This window comes from Theobroma cacao, chromosome 6 (assembly GCF_053813885.1).
Source record: "Theobroma cacao isolate CCN51 chromosome 6, ASM5381388v1, whole genome shotgun sequence".
NCBI lineage: Eukaryota > Viridiplantae > Streptophyta > Magnoliopsida > Malvales > Malvaceae > Theobroma > Theobroma cacao.
This window is the reverse complement of record NC_142644.1, coordinates 22,408,923-22,419,995: the sequence shown is the minus strand read 5'-3', so window position 1 is coordinate 22,419,995 and position 11,073 is coordinate 22,408,923. Positions and strand designations below refer to the sequence as shown.

At 38.0% G+C, this 11,073-nt stretch overlaps 3 protein-coding genes across 5 annotated transcripts; 1 reads left to right on the top strand and 2 right to left on the bottom strand.

The window, feature by feature from the left end:
• Window positions 1-141: 141 nt before the first annotated feature.
• LOC18595929 (LOW protein: ATP-dependent RNA helicase-like protein) lies at window positions 142-1,333 on the top strand. Its single transcript, XM_088807316.1, has one exon. It carries the CDS (start codon window positions 453-455, stop codon window positions 1,104-1,106), a length of 654 nt encoding a protein of 217 aa, XP_088663442.1. The 5' UTR covers window positions 142-452; the 3' UTR covers window positions 1,107-1,333.
• Window positions 1,334-1,557: 224 nt separating this feature from the next.
• On the bottom strand, window positions 1,558-4,400 carry LOC18595928 (putative Peroxidase 48). Of its 2 annotated transcripts, none has more exons than XM_007024099.3 (4): window positions 3,817-4,400; window positions 3,176-3,364; window positions 2,935-3,100; window positions 1,558-2,365 (listed from the first exon to the last, which is right to left on the bottom strand). In XM_007024099.3, the coding sequence occupies exons 1-4, from the start codon at window positions 4,177-4,179 to the stop codon at window positions 1,821-1,823; spliced, it is 1,263 nt and encodes a 420-aa protein (XP_007024161.3). In that variant the 5' UTR covers window positions 4,180-4,400; the 3' UTR covers window positions 1,558-1,820. The 2 variants fall into 2 exon arrangements, with proteins under 2 accessions (XP_007024161.3, XP_088663561.1); XM_088807435.1 differs by having other exon boundaries at window positions 3,176-3,456; window positions 3,817-3,954.
• Window positions 4,401-4,458: 58 nt separating this feature from the next.
• Window positions 4,459-10,529, bottom strand: LOC18595927 (ATP binding microtubule motor family protein). 2 transcript variants are annotated; one of them, XM_007024097.3, is made up of 12 exons: window positions 10,091-10,529; window positions 9,266-9,496; window positions 8,624-8,818; window positions 8,280-8,381; window positions 7,762-7,839; window positions 7,569-7,650; window positions 7,033-7,192; window positions 6,649-6,951; window positions 5,906-6,124; window positions 5,423-5,780; window positions 5,271-5,336; window positions 4,459-5,044 (listed from the first exon to the last, which is right to left on the bottom strand). In XM_007024097.3, the coding sequence occupies exons 1-12, from the start codon at window positions 10,259-10,261 to the stop codon at window positions 4,865-4,867; spliced, it is 2,145 nt and encodes a 714-aa protein (XP_007024159.3). In that variant the 5' UTR covers window positions 10,262-10,529; the 3' UTR covers window positions 4,459-4,864. The 2 variants fall into 2 exon arrangements, with proteins under 2 accessions (XP_007024159.3, XP_088663560.1); XM_088807434.1 differs by lacking the exon at window positions 10,091-10,529 and adding an exon at window positions 9,582-9,761.
• Between the last annotated feature and the right edge of the window lie 544 nt (window positions 10,530-11,073).

Genomic DNA, 11,073 nt, shown 5'->3' with positions numbered 1-11,073 from the left:
CTTCCTTTAGCTTTGCATTTTAATCAATAGCACTGCACTTTAGACAACAAAGTAGTCAAACATAAAATATTTGTGATCATTAGATTCCGAAGACCTCACTCTCTTAGATCTTTAATTTGTATTCAAGTAATCTTTTAACCCCAATGCCTTGTGATTTTCTGACCTTCTGCGTTGTGATCAGGAAAAAGAGACAGATAGAGAAGCAAATATAGGTGGGATAAGGACAAAAAAGTATGGAAAAGTGCAAGCAATAGGGAAGAAAATTGCACTTTAGGCTCCATCAGCGTTGTCTCTAGGTAACCGTAAGAAACATCTCCTGTCTCCATCTCTCTTACCTGTATATTGGACGCAACTGTAGGAGAAGCAGCGGAAGATTAGAGCTGTGTCTGTAGTTGCAGATAGAGACACCCAAGAGATTTAACAAGCCTTACCATACAATTCTCCTGGCAAAAATGCCGCTGATGGACTCCATTCAAAAGTCCAAGAACTTCTTTCACAAAACAGTTGAGAACCTTAAATCTCTCTTCTTTGTAGGATACCAAAAGCTATCCAAACCACCCCTCCTAGTCCTAGACTCCTTCTCTTGCACTGGTGGCAGCAGAAAAAAGCACCAACAAGATCAATTCTACACTGACTTTTCTGACGATTGGGAAGTCTGTCTAGAGGAGGCAAAGATGAGAAAGCAGAACGATGCCATGACATTGAAAGGGCAAATGATGGAAGAAGATGCATATAGTGGAAGCTCCATGGACTTTGCAGATAAGAATCCTGTAAAGAACAAAAAACAAAATGGAGGAAAAGAGGAGATAAAGAAAGTGGGAAATTCACAATTGGTTAAGGGAGAGGAACAGTATTATTACAAGAGAAATGGAGGAGGTTATGCATTAGCACAAAAGATGAAGGAATTAGAGATGATGGATGTTGGTGATATGGAACATGTATTGGATGTGGAAGAGGCACTCCATTATTATTCTCGACTTAAAAGTCCAGTGTACCTTTCTATTGTCGACAAGTTCTTCATGGATATGTACTCAGATTTTTCCGTTCCACAAGCCTCTGCCAGCATCAACAGATCAAAGCGAAGATTCAGATCAATTAGGTTGTAGATTCATGTCTCTCGCACCCTTTCTTGTGCATATGAATCTGTTTTCTTATCCTAAATTCTTATGTTTTGTGTGTTTGCCTGCGTTCTTCTGCTACTTCAGCTTATGGTTCTATTTCTCTTTGATTGTTATAGTTTGCTTGAGAGTGCATTGTTACCAATAAAGCATGGAAGTTTCATACCAAGATTTCAGTATTGTAATTTGCATTGCATGTTATTCATATATTATCAGATCCTTCTGTGAATAAATGTGCTTCGATGAAGCACAGAGATTGACTATTTGAACCGTTGGTGATAATTTGTGCCTTCTGGCGTCATGAGAATGTGGATGTTCCCTTTTCACACACGCATGGCTTCTACTTTCAATGAGGCCTTTTCCATCGGTTAAGACTCCGGCATTACACAGTGCATGGTTAGAGTGTTCTTTTTTAGTTTTGGCAGAATGCAAAAACCTGTAATTAAGGTCGTCAATTAGACTAATTTCTTTAGAAAATCTATTCCACTTATGTTCTATGAACCTCAATCAACAGTCATTTCCTGTAAGCTGATGTTACAATGACGATATAACTAGAAAAACCCCACTAAAGTACGCAACATTTAAACTAGTTCATTGATTGTGACTAGAAGGGGCTAAGATAAAGTTGTTAAAAGAACAAAAGCGCCAAACTACTCGAAAATTTGTCTAACAAACTATGCTGGTCCTCACTCTCTCTCTCCATCATGCCACCCTTGAACAATTGAGCCGGATCTGACCTCTTGGTGCTGTCAAAACGTGGAGATTTGAGAGCTTCATCATTGCTAGGGCAAAGTCTCGCTGGTACAAGGAGGCATCCGAAGCATATGCTCTAACCCATAGTCCAGTTTCTTCCCCTGCCATTAGCTGCTGATCAGCATAGAGGATTCCTTTACCCTGTAGAAGACTGCGATAGTACACGGTGCCAAAGTCTGCTCCAGTTCCCCCATAGGTCATCACCGTTCCTTGATCCTTAGGTGATGAAGATAACAATTTGTCAAAGGAAGTTGATGGTGGTACCGCTGATGACAGTGAGTTGTAAAGTGAAGGTGATTGAGGTGCTTTCATTGGTGAACCATCCGAAAAAGGTGGTGCTGCTGGTGATGATGATGAGTGGTTCTTGGGACATTTTGATCTCATTTGCTCGAGAATTTCAGAATCAAGAGTTGGATCAGGCTCATCAGTCCCACCAAAGTTATACAGACGGTTTTGAAAAAATTTGCAGTGGATGACTCCAATGCTATGAGCACCTGCAAGTGAAGTAGTAGAGAATCAAATTCTTGTATACTTGTCAGAGAATACATTTCTTCTGCAAGAAGAAACAACTGCCACAGCAGAAGAAGTATAACAGCAGTTTCCATCACACAACAACTAGCGCATTAGCAAAAACCTCAGAAAAAAACACAACAAATATTACCATGGATACATAAATCATTCACCAGCGATTTTGTTAGCATTAATCTACGAAGCACAAACATGTATGATTTTTGAAACAAAGCAGAGATAATGGATAAATTAAGGTATCTACAGGAAGTGATGTAATCAAGGAAAAGGTAGATACAAGTGCAGACAGACTTGTTCTGGATCGAAACAAAGCGGGGAAGTACCAGGCTAGAATATGCCAAATAGAAGTAGGCTCGCAGTTGAATAGAGATGGTATTCTCTCAGGACCCTAAATCTAGAAACTGAATAATCAAATTTTAGTTCCTTTTTACTTTCATGTACTGTTTGACACCTAACAAATAGTAGAATCCAATCCAACGATAAAGCAAGCACAAAGAAACCAATGAAGAAAAAATCAGAGGAAAAAGATTCATACCTAAGAGAGTGACAGTCTCTCTTTCATCAAATCCCCTTGACGAAAAGGATGCAAGGGTTTCAGACAGATCAGCATGCGGTGAAGGAAGCTCGTTTGTGGCACTATCAGAGAAAGAGGCAGTGCTGTCTCTCCTACCAGTATTGAGTGGATAGAATGGGCCACCAGACTGACATCCAAAGATTAAAAATAAGCACATATAAAACAGGAGAAACTAAAAAATCCTAGCTTCATAGGAATTTACCAGAAGAACAGCCTCTCTAGCTGCCAAAACAAGAATATCAGCACAGGAAACAACACCAGGGCACACTTGTTCAACATCTGACTTGATTATGTCGATTCCATCAAAACCCTTCAAGCTTTCATTGGGAGGAGAATCTTTCTCCGAATCCATCCCTTCAACAGCATCCAACAAGATAGAAGCATCACATCCCTGCCCGGTTTGGTTTTTTTTTTTTTTTGTGATTCCATAGTTGAACCAGACCGAATTAGACAGGAAGAAGAACAAAATCCCAAGAAAAAGTGCTGAAAATACGTAATAGGAGCTCAAGTTTCTCGATAGAAACAAGAAACAGAGAATTGCAGGCAAAAAATAAGGAAGAAAGAATTCCAAAAAGTATCAACAATTAAAATCACAGAAATTACAAAATATCTAACGAAAAGCACCCTCAAAAACATGATTTTGGATTCCAAAGATTTCTAGAAAGGCTAACGGAAGCTGGAGAGTTGAGATGCAAAGAAGCATTTAAACATGCAAACGAAATAAGCAGCGGAAAGATCAAGAAACAACAGAAGCCAGCCAGAAAAAGAAAATCACTAAGAAATGAGAAACCTAAATCTTAAAAGGGCCAACAGAAAATAGAACAAGAAGAAAAAGATGGCAACCTCAATGAAGCAATCATGGAAAGCAAGGCGAAGGAGAGCAGGAGCCAAAGAAGCCTTGATCTTGAAGAGTTGATGAACCTTGGCTCGAATGATCTTATCAGCCTCAGGGCAAGTTTCCCGATAGAAATCATACTCGAGTGACCGAGCAGGAGCCTGACCGTCTTCCAGAGCCTCGCTATCCAACAGTATATCTTGAAAAATCCAGAAGGAATTCGATTTGGAATTCAATGAAAAAGAAGACGAAAAGGAGAAGGAAAAATGGTTGGAGCGATTGGTCATCCTGAAAGATATCCAAACGCACAAAAGGACTATGAAAAAGCTCAGTGTTCGCATTGTAGCTGACTCAGAGAATGACCTTGGCATCTTCTTTGATTTTCTTTCTTTTGTTTTCTCTGCTCTTCTTTCTCTGTTTCTCTTCTGGCTTTCCTCCTTAAATGGGTTATCGTAGCAACGGAGGAGATCATCCAAATGGCGGGAAAGGGAACTGATTGAAATGACGAAAATACCCTTTTTAACTGAAAGGTCGTTAAGATTGCTCCGTGTCACTTTGTTGGTGTTACGATCATAGCCGTTGATCTCATAATAGTTATCATTCCTTCAGGAGGAACAGTATGACAAAGAAATATAAATGAAACAAAAACATGGACTAAATTGTCTGACACATATTTGAATAATGAATCAAATGACAATATCACTGCAGAACTTTACAATAGCATGCCAAAAAGCATGTAAATCCATTACTTCCTTTCGCCTATTGGCTATTTCTTGTTGAAGAACAAGAAAATAATAATAATAATAATAAAAAAAAAAAGAATAGCATTATGGAAAAGAAAGGGGGCAGGGTTTTAATCACCCTGCATCAATGGCGGTTACAGGATAACCGGTGGATCATCCGGCAAACTGCTGCGAAACCAAGTTTCAAATATACTTCCTTAAAAATCACAAAAAGAAAGGCCTCACCAAACCCATGCTTAGGCCAATCTTGCAATGTATTTCTGGGAGAAGCCAAATTAATAGTTTTGACTTCTTTCTGCAACGCGATAAGTGATTAATAGCCAGAAGAAGATACTAAAACATTATGCTCCTTTAAGCGCTTCTGAAAATGAGCCAAACGAGTTTGTAACTGCATAATGCCAGCAGCCTTCTGAGAAAGAATAGCATTCAATCTAGATATATAATCGTCCAGCTGGTTTCCAGGTTTGTCTGCTTCAACCAGCAGGTTCATCTCCTGCAAATTTTAAATGCACATTTAATAAAACTTCAACAGATGTACAACCCTATCAACATATAGGCCTCCAAATCATGCAAGCAGCAGCTCAAACAACATAATAAGAAAGATAAGTACTGCTTTATGAATTACGTAATAGCAAACCAATGAGGAAAACAATGCCTTCAGAACTCAGATTCCAGCAGGGTGAAAAACAACTTAAAAATGAACCGATCTAATTGTTTACCTCTTTGACAATATTCATAGTCTCCTCCACTTGTTTTCTATGAGCATTTACAAGATCTTCCTCTTCCTGGGTAAAAGCAATGCAAAAGCTTTTAAAATATAAATGAATTGCTTTTCATGTCTCTAACAATAATCATTATCTTGCAAAATTACCTGCAGGAGGGCATTCAAATCATCATCTGATTTTGAATGCTTAAAATCAGTTCTGAGTGGTTCCTTCCATTTGGTCTGACCGTTAGGCTTCCACAACTTGTCCTCCAAAGTAGAGAAACTGTATTGATCTGGCTTCACATTTTTCTTCCACATCGCTTTCTCCGGCTCATAGGAATCTTCTGATGCATCAAAATCATCTCTTTCATTTTGGTCAGGCCATGTATCATTAATATCATCCTCAAAGGTCGATGCAGTTGGTAAAACCGAAGATAAGGGCAGAGCAGTTGATTCTTTCAGGTTTAAGGTTGAAGATAATACATCCTTCTTAGGATTTCCCCCTTTTGAAAGGCTCTTCACCCTGGATGTAGTTTTACATTGCATGGAAGTCAAATGCATGAAAGGAAAAAGCAACCAAAAGCAACAGCAGAATAACTTTAAAACAGATGCTGAAGCAATTTTTTAAATCAAATATATCTTATTCACCTATCAGCATATCTTAAGGTGTTCAAAGTGTGTTCACATGACCCAGAGCTTGGTGAAATGCAAGATATCATAACAGTACGTGAATTGCCCATAAATGAGTCCCTTAGAACCTCTGTAAGTTTACTGCCTCTGAAAGGAATGTGACCCTGATCATTGTCAAGGGCTCTTATGCACTCCTTCAAAGCTAACAAGCTCTTGTTGATCTCAGCACCTTCCATTCTGCATAACAAATAGAAATGCCTAAATTAAACAAGCACATCTACAAAAATTAATTAAGTACACATCTAAAGTTTGTCCCACTTGAAGAACAATATTTGGAATGCTAGAAGTGAACATCATGAATTGGAACCAAATTTCATCTGCAAAAATATCAATTCTGGGTGTGTTTAGACTTCTTAAACACCCTCGTGCTGTGAAATGTTTGACTTTATAATAAATAATTACATAAAACTAATTAAGAGGCCTAGGCGGCTAAGACACCTACATGACTTGGAAGTGATCAAGAAATTCTGGACCATTTGGCATAACTTATTGTCTCCGATATTTTTGGTCGGTTAGACAAATTTAGCTGCATATATGCAGTTACAATGCATTGCAATCTAACTTTAATATCAGATGCTAAAAACATTTCTTCTTTATTCTCAACTCTTGCCTCCAGTAATGCATCAAAATATCAAGCTCTGCAACTAATCTGCTCTACATCCATGGTCATACCATTTTGCAATTGAAAGAATGCATTGTACCTTGTCTGCTTATCATTATCCGTGGTATCTGCACCTCGTTCACTTCCAGCAAGATCAATAAAGGAGAGCTTGCCAACAACACGGGGAGGCTTTGATTCATTGCCATCAACAGATCTCTTAATAGCAAGCTGAAGTATGGCATGAGAACGGGAGGATTCCTCATTTGCACCTGTGGTACCGGTACTTCTTGTGGCATTTCCTTTCTCAATAAGCTCCTTAATAGTCTCTACATCTGATACTCTGTACTCTTGTAGACCCACAATGCAAACTTGCTGCTTACCATCCTCTCGCATGCAAAGTTTTCTGCGCAGAGAAGGAGCAGTTTTCAATGAAGTTAGAAACTAACAGCACTGACTGGTAAGGAGAAAGCTTATAACAACTTACTTCCTATCACTGAGGAGATCAAATAATTTTCCTCCATATATCTCAAAGAAGCTCACAAACAACTGAAATCCTTGGTTCCTGTATGTATGGTGCATCAACCTCAAGATATCACGAGAAGCTTTAAGGGGGAGTGGCTTCATAGTATAGGTTTTCCCACTTCCTGAACAAGAGAAAGACCTATAAGTGCCAGATGGCTTAGAAGTTGTAATTCAAAAATATGAAATGACTTCATGAAGCGGATAAATTTTAGTGTCCAACATGAAAATTTTGCAGCAAAACACAACGAAGGTATCCTTCAACCTTGCCAAATTTAGGCAGATTAAGGGGGCAAAAAAAAGGCAATTACCAACCATAATGATAACTCGTTTGTCTCGCAAATGACTAACATGATTGTGCAGAAAAAATACTGAGAAAACATATTCAGAACAATTTAAAATCACACAAAAGTTTCACTAAAATGAATAAATTCAAATTTTGGCTCATGCAAAATCAACTTCATCATAGAACTATCCAAGATCTTGGTGGCAGCTATTCACCTGTTTGACCATAGGCAAAACAAGTTGCTTTCGTGCGCTGAAAAATTATAGGAACTATGGGCTCCACAGTCTCACGATAGACCTACAGAATATAAATGAGACCAATATAGGCTGTGAAAAAATCATTCTAGGAATCCATGTCTTGTAATATATTCTTCCTTTATCCACTAATAAATCTATATCATCTACTCACCTCATCATTTGAGACCTCCTCATTCAGCACTGCATCAAAAACAAATTCATGCTTCTCCATGTATTCTGTTAGGTCAACCTACAAAATGTCAAGAATTAAATGCATCAAAACATGTATTATGAGGATAAATTGATACTCAAAAATCTTTATATGCTAGATGAGTAATTGAAGTGTGTCAAAAGCCAAGTGATAAATAAAAACAACATAAATGCTGCTACTTTTTGCATGACTAACACATAATGTTTCTTGCAAGAAAGACTAATAATCATTAGACACAGAACCTCTGAAAATATAATTGAACCTCCTTTGAGATTGCTGATTGCTGTATGTAACTGCTTAAAATAATTAAATGTGAAAACTGCATGTCATTATTCCCCATTCACATTTATTTGGGGCATCAAATTGGGATACACCCATTGGAGATTCTTTGGGTCATTTTGGATCCCTATGTTCTCATTTCACCCTTGTAGTACGGTATAATGTGGAGCTTATAAAGGATAAAAAATTTCTTTTGTTACCTTTAATTTGGTCTCATGGACTACTAGGGAATTGGAAAGTGTTTCTATAATATCTTCCTCATTCTTTGCTAACTCCTTTTTATTGAGAGGTCTCTTGCGCACCTGCAGTCAAAAAATCCCATAGAAACCTTAGGCCCAGTGGTAGTAGTAGTGCATGTAAGATAACATGATGTTGAGCATTATTTTACTTGCGCAAAGCATGTCATGCATGAATGTGGTTCAGCATGAATTCACAAGCTTTAACCAGCATCCACTGATCTTGCCGGTGTTGCATTCCTTTAGGGTGAAAATAGAACAAATTAAAAAGAGACAACTGAAGGCAGATCATCAGAAGGAGAGTATACCACAACTTTGATCTTTGCAACTGAATTGGCCTTCTCTTTGTCTGAAGCAAAGCTTTTGAGGAGGCTATTCTCTGGCACACCACGAGCTCTGCTTGCTTGTTTGTTGTCTGAAATATAGGGTTCAGAGTCATCAAAGCTTCTGCCTCGAACAGGATTATAGAGAGAAGGACCATCGTACAGGTTGGGAACCGGCATCTGTCACCAATAGACAAAAAGCATCACCATAACTAAGCATGGAAAATTACACTACTCCTGATATGAATGTTTAAGTTTCCCGTGCCTTGGTGAAAGCAAAAATAGGTCTATCCAAAGCAGATGCAACACATTTTATGTCATTTAGTGTCATATACACTGGTCCAAATACTCATACAATTGAATCTAAAAAATTTTAACCTGCATACTCTTGGGGAAATAAAAGTACAAATATCATTTATGTTTATTGATGCTTCATGTTTGATGGACAGAAATAGAACTTGCATAGATAAAATGTAAGCCAACAATGGCTACTCTTTCACCAATTGAACTATAAACTCAGAGTGCATATCACACACACATATATAAGCCGTTAAGCATACATAGTACACATAAAATCTACACTCACTAGAAGACCATGACTCTTAGAAGAAATGTTGAGTGACCAACCTCAGGCAGGAGCTCTGTATCAAAAGAATGCAGATCTAGAAGACCAGGACTGAACTCACTGGGGGAGTCTCCACCATTCTTCCTCTGGCTTGACGGCCGTGAACTAACTGGAGGAGTTGTAGGCTCCGTGAAAAAGTCATTCCCCGTATTAAAACCCCTCTGCACATTCCTATACATTCTAGACCCTTGTCCTCCGCCTCCTCCAACTCCACCGCCATAAAAGGCATAATCCTGCTCTCAATTCAAGCCACAAAGGAGCACAATCAAGCATTTGAAATAATAACTACATTTGATCCATAAAGATCCAGAAACTAACCCTTCAATGTAAACCTTCTCTTCCTGAGTTCTTTTTTTGGCATTTTTTTTCTTCTTTAGTAATAGAACATCAATAGAGCATTAAACTTTAGCAGATTAATTATTAAATTTCTCTTTTTCTCGTAGTTTTTTTTTCTGGCAAAAAAACCTTATAATTTAGATCTACAAAAAAATTAAGAATTTCTCTATAAAGACGAAACCCCATTTGTACTCCAATAAAATGGCATCTAAAAAACTTCACTTTAATTTTTGTTTCAAAAAATACCAAAAAAAAAACTTTGACTTCGAGTAGCCGGCTTTCTTAACAGTTTTCCAAGCTGCGAAATAAACAGTCGAGAATTAAAATTACATAATTAGATCTAAAAGAATCCACACATTGTATTATTACTAAAAATAGCAATCACTTTTAAAAATAGATTGATATTTTCATTTTTTTTTATGCATATCATCCGGAACCAAACATAAAAAATAAAAAGTTTACTTTAAAAAAATTAATAAAAATGTGAGAACCTGAAGAGGAGGAATAGAGTTGTTAGAAGAGTGAAGATGCTGAAGACCAGCAGACTGAAGCCATCTCCCATTCGACGTCGTTTCCAAGAAGTTATCTGAGTATTGTCTCTGATGGTGCACCTGAACCCCTGTCGAACCAGATCTCTGCCCCTGTCTCCCCATTCCGTTCATCTCCCAACTCTCTCCCCTCCTCTTCTCAATTATTTATACTGACAATAAAGGAAAAAACCTTCGATGCTTCGATCCAAAGCTTCCCGTTTCTCTGTCCCTTGTTTAAAAGAAAATGGACAAAATCAATGCAGCCGATCACCCGATTTACAGTTAATCGGATCTTAATCGGGTTTTTCCTGCTTAAAAAAAGAAAGAAGCTTCTCTCTTTCTCTAGCTTTGATTTAAGACAAAGATTCAGCGGAAGAGTAAAAGAGAAGAGGACCCTGTCAATTAGTGGAGGAGAGAGAAATGGTTTTGATTTTTGAATTTTGAAGACAGTTTGGAGACACGTGCGGCACGTGCTGCGGAGCGCGGGGCAAACGACGACGGATCGAGGGCGTGGTGGGTGGGTCCAGCGGACGGGGTTGTAATTAATTTGGGGTTAAATTGGATTTTTTTTGGGAATGGGCCTATCAACAACAACCGTCCCACATGGTGGGCCCGACGAATTAATCAGTTGCGCGCTTTTGAGTCTTCTCATTCAAAACTCCCACTTTGGAGGGATCCCTCTAACCCCCCGACACGTTTCCACTACTTAAGCTCCTTTTCTTCTTCTATTTTTTTTTTCCTGAAAACTAGAATTAAAATACTTTTAATTTATGAATTATAAAAAGTTAATTCATGGACAATAACACCATCAACTTTATGGTATTCCATGGATATAACTACGCCACGTAAATTTAATACATGTGTCATATAAACTTTTTTTTTTTTGTATTTCCACTTGAACGTAAATTTTTTTATTATATTTTTGCTTGAACATAATTTTTTTA

Bases quoted from the DNA above. Each gene is read 5' to 3' on its own strand.
- LOC18595929 (XM_088807316.1), top strand. From the start codon at position 453: ATGCCGCTGATGGACTCCATTCAAAAGTCCAAGAACTTCTTTCACAAA.
- LOC18595928 (XM_007024099.3), bottom strand. From the start codon at position 4,179: ATGCCAAGGTCATTCTCTGAGTCAGCTACAATGCGAACACTGAGCTTT. The intron at 3,101-3,175 runs GTAAATTCCTAT...TTTGGATGTCAG, and splicing joins CTAGAGAGGCTGTTCTTCTG to TCTGGTGGCCCATTCTATCC. The intron at 2,366-2,934 runs GTATGAATCTTT...CTTCACTTGCAG, and splicing joins AGAGACTGTCACTCTCTTAG to GTGCTCATAGCATTGGAGTC.
- LOC18595927 (XM_007024097.3), bottom strand. From the start codon at position 10,261: ATGAACGGAATGGGGAGACAGGGGCAGAGATCTGGTTCGACAGGGGTT. The intron at 5,781-5,905 runs GTGAATAAGATA...AACTACATCCAG, and splicing joins ACCTTAAGATATGCTGATAG to GGTGAAGAGCCTTTCAAAAG. The intron at 5,045-5,270 runs GTAAACAATTAG...TAAAATTTGCAG, and splicing joins CTATGAATATTGTCAAAGAG to GAGATGAACCTGCTGGTTGA.